Source organism: Hyla sarda, chromosome 5 (genome assembly GCF_029499605.1).
Source record: "Hyla sarda isolate aHylSar1 chromosome 5, aHylSar1.hap1, whole genome shotgun sequence".
NCBI classification, from domain to species: domain Eukaryota; kingdom Metazoa; phylum Chordata; class Amphibia; order Anura; family Hylidae; genus Hyla; species Hyla sarda.
The window spans coordinates 12,163,967-12,178,046 of NC_079193.1; the positions used below are offsets into that span (position 1 = coordinate 12,163,967).

Below are 14,080 nucleotides of genomic sequence, written 5' to 3' on the forward strand. Positions count from 1 at the left end.
CTTTCATATCTCGGCCTCATTGGTAGAGTTCTTTTTTCTAAGTACAGTGATCCCTCAACTTACAATGGCCTCAACATACAATAGTTTCAACATACAATGATCTTTTCTGGACCATTGTAAGTTGAAACCAGACTCAACATACAATGCTACAGACAGTCCAGATCTGTGATACCTGTCAATGACTGGAAGAACTGACCAATCAAAATGGGCATTTTACTGGTAAAATCCCTGTATTCCTGAAGCGTATGCACTGACTGGTGTCTGGTAGCGCCCCCTACAGTACAGGGAGGTATTACATGTTCTGTACTCTTTACCTGTATTACTGAAGTGTATGCACTGACTGGTGCCCGGTAGCGCCCCCTACAGTACAGGGAGGTATTACATGTTCTGTACTCTTTACCTATATTACTGAAGTGTATGCACTGACTGGTGTCTGGTAGCGCCCCCTACAGTACAGGGAGGTATTACATGTTCTGTACACTTTACATGTATTACTGAAGTGTATGCAGTGACTGGTGTCTGGTAGCGCCCCCTACAGTACAGGGGGTATTACATGTTCTGTACTCTTTACCTGTATTACTGAGGTGTATGCACTGACTGATGTCTGGTAGCGCCCCCCTACAGTACAGGGAGGTATTACATGTTCTGTACACTTTACCTGTATTCCTGAAGCGTATGCACTGACTGGTGTCTGGTAGTGCCCCCTACAGTACAGGGAGGTATTACATGTTCTGTACTCTTTACCTGTATTACTGAAGTGTATGCACTGACTGGTGTCTGGTAGCGCCCCCTACAGTAGAGGGAGGTATTACATGTTCTGTACTCTTTACCTGTATTGCTGAAGTGCATGCACTGACTGGTGTCTGGTAGCGCCCCCTACAGTACAGGGAGGTATTACATGTTCTGTACTCTTTACCTGTATTACTGAAGTGTATGCACTGACTGGTGTCTGGTAGCGCCCCCTACAGTACAGGGAGGTATTACATGTTCTGTACTCTTTACCTGTATTACTGAAGTGTATGCACTGACTGGTGTCTGGTAGCGCCCCCTACAGTACAGGGAGGTATTACATGTTCTGTACTCTACCTGTATTACTGAAGGGTATGCACTGACTGGTGTCTGGTAGCGCCCCCTACACTACAGGGAGGTATTACATGTTCTGTACTCTTTACCTGTATTACTGAAGTGTATGCACTGACTGGTGTCTGGTAGCGCCCCCTACAGTACAGGGAGGTATTACATGTTCTGTACTCTTTACCTGTATTACTGAAGTGCATGCACTGACTGGTGTCTGGTAGCGCCCCCTACAGTACAGGGAGGTATTACATGTTCTGTACTCTTTACCTGTATTACTGAAGTGTATGCACTGACTGGTGTCTGGTAGCGCCCCCTACAGTACAGGGAGGTATTACATGTTCTGTACTCTTTACCTGTATTACTGAAGTGTATGCACTGACTGGGGTCTGGTAGCGCCCCCTACAGTACAGGGAGGTATTACATGTTCTGTACTCTTTACCTGTATTACTGAAGTGCATGCACTGACTGGTGTCTGGTAGCGCCTCCTACAGTACAGGGAGGTATTACATGTTCTGTACTCTTTACCTGTATTACTGAAGTGCATGCACTGACTGGTGTCTGGTAGCGCCCCCTACAGTACAGGGAGGTATTACATGTTCTGTACTCATTACCTGTACCAGGGTTAGCTGCTCCTTTGGTGCACATTGTGTGTTCTGTACAGGACCCTGAAGAAGATCCTGTCCTCCACATAGACCAGTGTTTCCCAAGCAGGGTGCCTTTGGCTGTCCGGGGATTATGGGAGTTGTAGTTTTGCAACAGCTGGAGGCTCCCTGCTTGGGAAACACTGACATAGACCGTAATTTACAGCTCCCAGCAGATCTTTATAACTTTTATATGTAAGGATTTGCTTTATCTATATTAATTATCTACTTATTTTTTTTTTAATCCTGACTTTTTCCTATTTTTGGATGACATTTTTGGTGCTTTTAGAACCAATTACCAGGTTTCCATAGAGTTCTGGTCTCAACATACAATGGTTTCAACATACAATGGTCATCCCAGAACCAATTAATATTGTAACTTGAGGGACCACTGTATCTAAGTCTGTCTCCAAGGGCATCAGTATCTAAGTCAGTAGAGGGTGATTGGTTTTGGATATCCCTTGAGGTATGTGATGTCCTCTAATATTCAGGGCAATAATGGAGGATTCAAATCAACCAAAGAGCTTAGCGTGCGACCATTGCGCTACATTTATTTATTTTATTTTTTATTTATTTTTTATAATTTTTTTTTTACTGATTTGTCTCTCTTGTTTTTGTTCCCACATTCCGCACTCGAGTGTTTGCTGTATTTTGCCTCAGTTTTAATTCTGTTTGACTTTCACTTGATTTCTAGAACCATCCATCATTAGGAAATGCTTTTAAGGGAGTCGTGTTATGCGTCCTCGGCTGTCGTCAGCTTATTTTTATTATTTTTTTAGATGTTTTGGCTTCTACAGGATTTTCAAGTGTTGGGGCCAATGCAGGGTAAAAGTTGTATTAAAGAAACATTTGGGGATTTTTTTTTTCTTGTATAGTGCAGCATAGTCTATTATTAGAGAATGATGTAGAGGTTCTTGTGTATGCTTTGTGCTTACCTGTTTTGGATGATGTGGCAGGCATGGAGATTTCAGCCATACTGTTTGCATTTCTAGGAATGAAATGGTTTCCTTAAGCTGCCCACATTTCCCATGAATCCTCTGGCTCTGCAGAGAGAGGGGGCGGAGTCTCATCACTGCAATACCACTCTAGACCCCAGAAACCAGCATATTGCACCACAGATGTCCTTTAACCCCTTCATGACCCAGCCCATTTTCACCTTCAGGACCTGGGCATTTTTTGAAAATCTGACCACTGTCACTTTAAACATTAATAACCCTGAAATGCTTTTACTTATCATTCTGATTCCGAGATTGTTTTTTCGTGACATATTCTACTTTATGTTATTGATAAAATTTCACTGATATTTGCATCCTTTCTTGGTAAAAAATCTAAAAATTTCATGAAAATTTTGAAAATTTAGCATTTTTCTAACTTTGAAAGTCTCTGCTTGAAAGGAAAATGGATATTCCAAATAAATTACATATTGATTCACATATACAATATGTCTACTTTGTGTTTGCATCAAAAAATTTACGTGTTTTTACTTTTGGAAGACACCAGAGGGCTTCAAAGTTCCGCAGCAATTTTCCAAATTTTCTCAAGATTTTCAAAATCGTACTTTTTCAGGGCCCAGTTCAGGTTGGAAGTGGATTTTAAGGGTCTTCATATTAGAAATACCCCACAAATGACCCCATTATAAAAACTGCACCCCCCAAAGTATTCAAAATGACATTCAGTAAGTGTTTTAACCCTTTAGGTGTTTCACAGGAATAGCAGCAAAGTGAAGGAGAAAATTCTAAATCTTTATTTTTTACACTCGCATTTTCTTGTAGACCCAATTTTTTTAATTTTTACAAGGGGTAAAAGGAGAGAAATCACCCTAAAATTTGTAACCCAATTTCTCTTGAGTAAGGAAATACCTCATATGCGTATGTAAAGTGTTCGGCGGGCGCAGTAGAGGGCTCAGAAGGGAAGGAGCGACAATGGGATTTTGGAGAGTGAGTTTTTCTGAAAGGGTTTTTGGGGGGCATGTCCCATTTAGGAAGCCCCTATGGTGCCAGAACAGTGGACCCCCCCACATGTGACCCCATTTTGGAAACTATACCCCTCATGGAATGTAATAAGGGGTACAGTGAGAATTTACACCCCACTGGCGTTTGACAGATATTTGAAACAGTGGACTGTGCAAATGAAAAATTAATTTTTTCATTTTCACAGACCACTGTTCCAAAAATCTGTCATACGCCAGTGGGGTGTAAATTCTCACTGTACCCCTTATTACATTCCGTGAGGGGTGTAGTTTCCAAAATGGGGTCACATATGGATATTTATTGTTTTGCGTTTGAAAGAACTGCTGTAACAATCAGCCACCCCTGTGCAAATCGCCTCAAATGTACATGGCGCACTCTCCCTTCTGGGCCTTGTTGTGCGCCCCCAGAGCACTTTGCGCCCACATATGGGGTATCTCCATACTCGGGAGAAATTGCATTACAAATTTTGGGGGTCTTTTTTCCCTTTTACCTCTTGTGAAAATGAAAAGTATAGGGCAACACCAGCATGTCAGTGTAAAAAATTTATTTTTTTACACTAACATGCTGGTGTAGACCCCAACTTCACCTTTTCATAAGGGGTTAAAGAATAAAAAGCCCCCCAAAATTTGTAAGGCAATTTCTCCCGAGTACGGCGATACCCCATATGTGTCGCAAAACTGTTGCCCTGAAATACGACAGGGCTCCAAAGTGAGAGAGCGCCATGCGCATTTGAGGCCTGAATTAGGGATTTGCATAGGGGTGGACATAGGGGTTTTCTACGCCAGTGATTCCCAAACAGGGTGCCTCCAGCTGTTGCAAAACTCCCAGCATGCCTGGACAGTCAATGGCTGTCCGGCAATACTGGGAGTTGTTATTTTGCAACAGCTGGAGGCTCCGTTTTGGAAACAGTGGCGTACCAGACGTTTTTCATTTTTTGGGGAGGGGGGCTGTGAAGGGATATGTGTATATGTAGTGTTTTTTACTTTTTATTTTAGGTTAGTGTTAGTGTAGTGTAGTGTTTTTAGGGTACAGTCACATGGGCAGAGGTTCACAGCGAGTTTGCCGCAGGAAGTTTGAGCTGCAGCGCAAAATTTGCGCCATCTCAAACTTGCAGCACTCACTGTAAACCTCCGCCCATGTGAGTGTACCCTGTACATTCACATTGGGGGGAGGGGGCAAACATCCAGCTGTTGCAAACTCCGAGCATGTCCTTTGGCTGTCCATGCATGCTGGGAGTTGTAGTTTTGCAACAGCTGGAGGCACACTGGTTTGGAAACACTAAGTTAAGTAATAAACTTTCAAGTGTTTTGCAACCAAACTTAGTGTTTCCAAACCAGTGTGCCTCCAGCTGTTGCAAAACTACAACTCCCAGCATGCATGGTCTGTCAGTGCATGCTGGGAGTTATAGTTTTGCAACAATTGCAACAGCTGGAGGCACTGAGGTAGGAAACGGACAATGTTTCCCAACTAGTGTGCCTCCAGTTGTTGCAAAACTACAACTCCCAGCATGCCCAGACTGTCCAGGCATGCTGGAAGTTGTAGTTCGGCAATATCTGAAGGATCAGATGTTGCCGAACTACAACTTCCAGCATGCTTGGGCAGTCTGGGCATGCTGGGAGTTGTAGTTTTGCAACATGTGGAGGTCCACAGTTTGGAGACCACTGTATAATGGTCTCCAATCTGTGCTCTTCCAGATGTTAGAGAACTACAACTCCCAGCATGCCTGGACAGACTGAGCATGCTGAGATTTGTAGTTTTGCAACATCTGGAAGAGCACAGATTGGAGACCATTATACAGTGGTCTCCAAACTGTGGACCTCCAGATGTTGCAAAACTGCAACTCCCAGCATGCCCAGAAAGCCAAAGGCTGTCTGGGCATTCTGCGAGTTGCAGTTTTGAAACTCTAAGAGGCAGCAGTGAGATCGCTTTACGGCGATCTCACTGCTGCCAATGAAGATGCCGCCCTGCTGCCGGAAACTCACCTCCGGGACGCAGCGGAGCCGGGACCGCCTGGAGGACGCCGCTCGCCGCCGGGACCGCTCGGGACACGGCTCGGACGGGTAAGTGACGCCGGGGGATGGGTAAGTGACACTTAGCAGAGCGGTGTGTGTCCCGATCCCCGTGATTGGGACTCACACACCGCGCTGCTAAGTATTCTCATAGCGAAACGCTGCTATCAGCTAGTCAGATTTGACTGGCTGGGGTGGGTGGGGGGATGAAACCCCCCGTGGTCGCACGGTAAGATGGTCATGATGTACCTGTATGTCATGGGTCGGGAACACCTTGCCACCCATGACGTACAGGTATGTCATAGGTCGGGAAGGGGTTAAAGAGTACCTGTCATCAACAAAAACTTTTAATATGTTGTTCATAATCATTAATAAAGACATATTGTAATATATCTTCATTAAAAAATATTAATATTTATACCAGTTTTTTCATTTTATACTTTTGCCCACTAGGGGTCTCTCTTCTATGCCTGGTCTGCAGGCAGCTTCCTATGCTTTTCATAGTAAGTGTACAGCTTTTAGGACTAATGCTGAAGGGCTCTGGTCCTTCCACAGGAAGTTCAGTATTCTCAGCTCAGGACTCGCTCCCAGCCTGGAGCAGCACTGTGAGCTACAAGCCTGCACATGCCTCTCATATAACAGCCAGTCACCTCCCCCTCCCCCCTGCTCTGTGTTCTCCCTGCCCCTCACCACACGTTATCTTATACATTGTATTATCTCACTGCACTCCCTGCTCTGTGCTCCCCCCTGACATTCATCTTAATTACTGCCTCTGTAATTGCTCCCACCACCCCTGGTTCTTGGCATTGACTTTTTAGTGCAGAGAGACACAGGAGAGAGAGAGACAGAGGCTGCCGTCCCTCCCCTGTACTTAGTCTGTATGCACACTGCAGAGCAGTGTTTCCCAACCAGGGTGCCTCCAGCTGTTGCAAAACTACAACTCCCAGCATGCCATGACAGCTGTTGGCTGTCTGGGCATGCTGGGAGTTGTAGTTTTGCAACAGCTGGAGGTACCCTGGTTGGGAAACACTGCTGCAGAGGGAGAGCAGCATACAGGAAGACTGGCAGAAGCAGAGTTCCGGCCAGGCTTCATGTGACATCATGCCTGCCGGGACCCACCTCCTTCCACCCCTCAGAAAGACAGTGCTCCTGAGCTAATGAAGAGGGATAAAAAAAGGTATTTCCACAGCGTTTTAAACCTCAATAAACACAGGGATAGGCATAGTTAGAGTAAGGGACAGATGGGGAGGGGGATCAGGGAAAGTTTAGTTGATGACAGGTACTCTTTAACAGCTGGTTGGTGTCAGTTTACACTATATGCAGTTTTGATGCATGTCGCTATACTAGTTTGCTACAATGTATAAGTCTAGGCTTTTTAACTCACAGAGCATTGTCTAGACTGGATACACTTCTCAGCTGAGAGCAGGACTAGCTATGTACAATGTATCAGTCTGGAGTCCAGGATGTTTAGCTCACAGAGCATTGTCTAGACTGGATACAATTGTATCACTTCTCAGCTGAGAGCAGGACTAGCTATGTACAATGTATCAGTCTGGAGTCCAGGATGTTTAGCTCACAGAGCATTGTCTAGACTGGATACAATTGTATCACTTCTCAGCTGAGAGCAGGACTAGCTATGTACAATGTATCAGTCTGGAGTCCAGGATGTTTAGCTCACAGAGCATTGTCTAGACTGGATACAATTGTATCACTTCTCAGCTGAGAGCAGGACTTGTTATGTACAATGTATCAGTCTGGAGTCCAGGTGGTTTAGCTCACAGAGCATTGTCTATGATGTCTCTCTACAGTGGCCCCTACAGGCAAATAGTAGTATTACATCCTGCCAAATGGCTGGGGTCTGATGTTCCTCTATGCTGTTCTCATGAAATGGAATATATCGGTGCCATACATTGGTGAGTGCCTTTCTACTTCTTTGTTTCTTGGTTGGACTTGGCTTCCAGTCCTCCACTCTAGTTAACACAGAGGATATTAAGGGGGTTCCCGCCTCTATGACATCCTTGACACCTTATAGGACAGGGCTGTCTTCTTGAAGCCCCTATGAATGTATCCAGCAATAATATATAAAGCATTACTCAGAAGCACGGGCATGGCGTGGGGGGCACATACTTTTGCAAAGCAAAGATGTTCTAATTCTGCATTTCCATGGGTTTCCTATTAATGTGAAGTTTTTGGATTTTACATGATATATTCTTCATACAATGTCACTCCCTTAGGGTCTGATATCACTTCTCATCTCCATCTTCTCCGCTGACATTCTATTGTATTTCTGACTGAGCGGCGGATATGTAAGAAGTAAGAGTAGTGAAGCTGCGGCCCAGGGGAGCCGAGACTTGTTACATCACATTACATAATGGGGGGGGGGGGTTGGTACGTTTCAACATATGTGTGTATAGGTTTATAAAGAACCAGCTAATATTCCTTCATCATCATCTGCATATAATGGAGGGGAGCAAAGGAGGTGAAGTTCTCTTAAAATGGATCAAATCCGTACCCGGTATCAGATGAGTATTTGCTCCTTCCTAATTAGGTATCAGGATCAGTGCATGCACGAGAGAAGAAAATCACTCTGACACAAAGTTCAGTCAAAATGATACTTCCTTTATTTACAACAGTTACAAGGGTTTATATAGACTTTAACACTGTGCCGTGTGCAAAGCTATACATCAGTAATACCTGTCCTCGTGATTGATTTCTTCCATCTGTAGGTGTTCCTCATCCAGCATGTGGATCTTATCATCCTGGGTGCAGCTCTCTCTGAAGGCGCCATCTTATACACATTGTTTCAAGCACGATGGGAGGGGGAGCGATTTTAGCTAGCATATTTTAAATAGCCATTTTTCATTATTTATTACACTCATATCTTATGACTTGATAACATTTCATATATGGGAAAGCTTTAGGCTAGGTTTCCACTTGTTTTTTTTTCTGGCAGTTTTTGGAGATCTGCCACTGCAGTTTTTGAGCCAAAGCCAGAAATGTATTCATAAGGAATGGGAAATATAAAGGAAGAACTTACACTTCTCCTCCCTTATTGATCCACTTCTGAATTTGGCTCAAAAACTGCAGTGGCTGTTTTCCAAAAACTGTCAGAAAAAAAAACAAGTGGAAACTTAGCCTTACTAGTAGCCGACAAGGGTCACCACCTTTCTTGCAAAAAATACCGGCCATGCTAATTTGCATAATTGATTATATATGCGTGACATCACAGGATACAACAGGATACACATATGTGGGGGATATTTTGTCCTATTCTGACCCCTATAACTCTATATTTTTGTGCCCCGATCTGTAGTTTTTAACAGGATCATTTTTGTTTTGATGTGACTTTTTGATCGCTTTTTTTTTTTTTTTTTTTATTAAATTTGAGAGTTGCAGTTAGTTACTAACTACAACTCCCAGCATACCCTGATACAGCCTGTGGCTCAGCAGCTGCCCCAAACAAAAACTACAACTTCCAACATGTTGGACTATATAGTAGTATATAGTATAGGTCAGTGTTTCCCAACCAGGGGTGCCTCCAGCTGTTGCAAAACTACAACTCTGACCATGCTGGGAGTTGTAGTTTTGCCACAGCTGGAAGCGCTCTGGTTGGGAAACACTGGTATAGTATATGGTGCAACATTCCGTTAGTTGGAGGATTGGTTGGATAAATGCCGCCATTGTATAGCCGGTATTTTTAATTAAAAAAATACCGGCAGGGTGGCCAAAATACCGTCTGTGTCGGTAAAATACCGGTGGTAACCCTAGTCCTCACCCAGTTTTCCTGGAAACAGATATAACCCTAAAATATAGAATTAAGCAGAAGAAGGCAACAACTTTATATTTACAGTAGTAGGCATTGAACATGGCTGCTGGGGGGGAAGAAGGGTAAACTGCCTATAGAGCAATACTTATTTTCTGCCCTTTCCTCTCTCCTAATATATGAATAATAAGTACACGTCCTCCCCTGTGATGTATTGGAGTGAACAAGTCCCCCAGCACTATTAAATTAAGCATTTACCAGGTTGTATTGTGCAAGCAGAGGCAGAATTTTTGCAGGTAGAGGACAATAAGGGTAGTAGTGCAGGCCAAAAAACAGCAGCTGCTCCTCCCCATGATAAACAGACAGTTACCAAGCAGTAATAACAATTGCAACTCATCTCCTTCAGGAAATCTGGTGCTATCAAGAATGTGCAAGGACAATGGACCTCAATAGAAGGGATAACGTGTTTTGAGTATGATACGATCCTTTCGTCTGATACATGGTAGTGATGAGCGGCATAGTCCATATTCGAATTCGCGATATTTCGTGAATATTCTTCCTATATTCGCAAAATTCACATATTCGTTTTATTCGCCTTTATTTTATTTTTTTGTGCATATATGAAAATCTATGTGCATATTTGCGAATATTAAGTCCTCCCTTCTTTAATGGTATAGGGAACTATGACTAGTGCAGTAACTCTTTGATTTTTTGCCCAATGAAACCAATAGGCCCATTGTGGTCCATGGGGATCTCACAGCATGAAAAACAGTAAGTTAAGCAGGACCCTCTCAGCAGCACAGTGGATGGGAGACCACCACTGATTTGAGTCCTGGGGTGGGACAGAGTGTTACAGCGCTGTGGTTTAACCTTACTTTCCTGGAAAAGTTTCTGAGTTGCCCATAGCAACCAATCAGATTGCTTCCTTAATTTTTCAGAGACCTTTTCAAAAATGAAAGAAGCAATCTGATTGGTTGCTATGGGCAACTGCACAACTCTTCCTCTACACTGGTTTTGATTTATCAAAACCTGTCCAGAGGAAAAGTTTCTGAGTTGCCCATAGCAACCAATCAGATTGCTTCCTTTATTCTTGAAAAGGCCTCTGAAAAATTAAGGAAGCAATCTGATTGGTTGCTATGGGCAACTCAGAAACTTTTCCAGGAAAAGCTGCTGAGTTGCCCATAGCAACCAATCAGATCGCTTCTTTCATTTTGCAGAGGCCTTGTGAAAAATGAAAGAAGCAATCTGATTGGTTGCTATGGGCAACTCAGCAGCTTTTCCAGGAAAGTAAAAGTTTAACCCCAACACTGTAGCACTCCACAGGACTTAAACCAGTGGTGAAGTCCCATCCACTGCACTGCCGAGACGGTCCTGCTTATCTTACTGTTTTACATGCCGTGAGATCCCCATAGACCACAATGGGCCTATTGGTTTCAATGGGCGAAAAATTGGTTTCAATGGGCGAGTTACTGCACTAGTCATGGTTCCCTATACCATTAAAGAAGGGAGGGCTCAATATTCGCGAATAGCGGAAAAAAAACCCAAAAAACTAATATTCTTAATTACGAATATATAGTGCTATATTCGCAATATTCGCAAATTCGTGAATATGCGATTAACATTCGAATTGCGAATATTCGCGAGCAACTCTAGACTACATGGCAAAGCTGAGTGGAGCTTTAATGGCAGCTTTACTAGTTGTTACCCATCTTTCCTTTAAACGGATAGAACCCTTTAATATAAAACTGGGCAGAAGAACAAAACGTATGTTTCCAGCAGTAGGCATGGACATGGCTGCTGGGGAGGGAAGAAGGGTAAACTGCCTATAGAGTAATCTTTATTATTTGTCACTTTCTCCTCTCCTACCAGCTTGTCTTCCTTTCTTCTTCCTTTGGTGATTTATAATGATAGAGCTCAGGCACTGTACGGCATCATTATGTTGATTTTTAATGATACTATATGGCGATGGAGAGGGCATTAAATGCCGTATTATTGTTAAATACTATAAGTTATTATTATTGTGTATACCATAAATTTGTATGCAAATGTTATGTAGCCTATGTAGCTTTTTCTATGTTCTTATTTGAGCACTATTTTAGGGATTGTAGACACGTGTGTATGTTTATGAAGCACTTTAGGGAACCCTGCTCAGAAATCACTTCATACATGATGTTTTCTCTGTGGTGATAGGATCCATTGCATTTAGATAATGTTTAAAGGAAAATTTATTCCTGCGCGGTCTCAGTCACTGCATATGTCTAACTTTGGAAATTGATGGAGATGAAGGAAGAGTAAGCTGCGGGAAGAGTCTGGGAGTAGTAGTGCTTTAGAAATGTCATGTGACAGGAGGGTGTAGCTGACCTGATGTTCTCTTTCTTAAAGGGGTACTCCGGCCCTTAGACATCTTATCCCCTATCCAAAGACTCAGTCCCCGTGGGACATCTTATCCCCTATCCAAAGACTCCGTCCCCATGTGACATCACCCCCCGCTATGCAAGTCTATGGACGGCAGTCAAACCCCCTCCCATAGACTTGCATAGCGTGGGCGGGGGTGACATCACACGGGGGGGGCGGAGTCATGATGTCACGATACTCCGTCCCCGTGGTCGCCACCCAGCTGTTTGGGAGCTGGCACCGCGGCGTGCAGCTCAAACAGGTGGGTGGTGAATACAAGATTGCGGGGGTCCCCAGCGGCGGGACCCCTGCGGTGAGACATCTTATCCTCTATCCTTTGGATAGGGGATAAGATGTCTCAGGGGCGGAGTACCCCTTTAAGTAAGGTGTCCCCATAGTGTGGAATGCAGGAAGGAGAACTCTGGTCATTTAAATAACATGGAAACAACCTAAAAGCCTTACAGAATATTCTGTGCAAATCCAAATACAATACAGTACATGAATAAATAATTGGTCACTGTCCCTTTAAAGGTTTCTTTTACAGCAGATATACTGAGGGAGATTTATCAAAACCCGTCCAGAGGAAAAGTTGACCAGTTGCCGAAAGCAACCAATCAGATCGCTTCCTTCATTTTTTACAATCAAAACCGAATGACCATGGATTCAGGAGTTTGTCTGGCGCAGAGAGGAACCATCAGGAAGCCAAGTAAAATCAATGGATTTATTAAATGCAACGTGAAGCTGCGCATGCGCAGCGAAACACGTTGCATTTAATAAATCCATTGATTTTACTTGGCTTCCTGATGGTTCCTCTCTGCGCCAGACAAACTCCTGAATCCATGGTCATTCGGTTTTGATTTTACTTCTACCCAGGAGGGCTGCAGTGGACCTTCTTTTACATTTCTTCTGCACTTTACCTTGTTGTGTGTGGGCGCACAACCAACTTTGGTAAGCGGTTTGGGAATTACCGTCCCCTACCCCCACCTACAAGATCTGCTGATCCCGCACATGAGGCGCCTTCCTTCCTCTCTCTAGATTTCATTTTTTACAAGGCCTCTGCAAAATGAAAGAAGCGATCTGATTGGTTGCTAGGGGCAACTGGGCAACTTTTCCTTTGCACAGGTTTTGATAAATCTCCCCCACTGAGTGTAAAGTTTCAAGTGTGCTTTTCACATGTGTAGGTGAAGCTACTATGATCATAGAGATGAGTGCAGGGAGGGAATAGAGAGCACTGTGCAGCTGTAACTGTATGACCACACAGTTCTCTCTATAATCATAAAGAAGAGTGCAGGGTGGGGAAAGAGAGGACTGTGCAGCTGTAACTGTATGACCACATAGTTCTCTCTATAATTATAAAGAAGAGTGCAGAGAGGAGAAAGAGAGGAATGTGCAGCTGTAACTGTATGACCACACAGTTCTCTCTCTAATAATAGAGATGAGTGCAGGGAGGGGATAGTGAACACTGTGCAGCTGTAACTGTATGACCACACAGTTCTCTCTATAATAATAGAGATGAGTGCAGGGAGGGGATAGAGAACACTGTGCAGCTGTAACTGTATGACCACACAGTTCTCTCTATGATCATAGAGATGAGTGCAGGGAGAGGATAGAGAGGACTGTGCAGCTGTAACCATATGACCTCACAGTTCTCTCTATAATAATAGAGATGAGTGCAGGGAGGGGATAGAGAGGACTGTGCAGCTGTAACCATATGACCACACAGTTCTCTCTATAATAATAGAGATGAGTGCAGGGAGGGGATAGAGAGGACTGTGCAGCTGTAACTGTATGACCACACAGTTCTCTCTATGATCATAGAGATGAGTGCAGGGAGGGGATAGAGAGGACTGTGCAGCTGTAACTGTATGACCACACAGTTCTCTCTATAATAATAGAGATGGGTGCAGGGAGGGGATAGAGGGGACTGTGCAGCTATAACTGTATGACCACACAGTTCTCTCTATAATAATAGAGATGGGTGCAGGGAGGGGATAGAGGGGACTGTGCAGCTATAACTGTATGACCACACAGTTCTCTCTAAAACTGAATAGAGTGATTTTGGAGAACTTTGATCATTTAATTGAAAGTTGGCATTATTATAGAGAGGGGGCTCTGTGGGTCCTTGTCACGATGCCGGCTGGCAGGTAGTGGACCCTCTGTGCCAGAGAGGGATTGGCGTGGACCGTGCTAGTGGACCGGTTCTAAGCCACTACTGGTTTTCACCAG

The 14,080-nt window shown here is 43.8% G+C and overlaps 1 protein-coding gene across 2 annotated transcripts in view; it reads left to right on the plus strand.

The window, feature by feature from the left end:
- The window catches only part of CRHR2 (corticotropin releasing hormone receptor 2), a 152,132-nt gene that overhangs the window by 3,135 nt on the left and 134,917 nt on the right, over positions 1-14,080 (plus strand). The window contains exon 1 of one of the 2 annotated variants that reach the window (XM_056518865.1): positions 7,565-7,610. The exons of the other annotated variant lie outside the window; for it this stretch is intronic. Within the exon in view, the coding sequence (XP_056374840.1) occupies positions 7,580-7,610 (31 nt within the window). The 5' untranslated portion in view covers positions 7,565-7,579. Of the gene's footprint in view, positions 1-7,564; positions 7,611-14,080 lie in introns of those variants that run through there. 2 annotated transcript variants of the gene reach the window in all.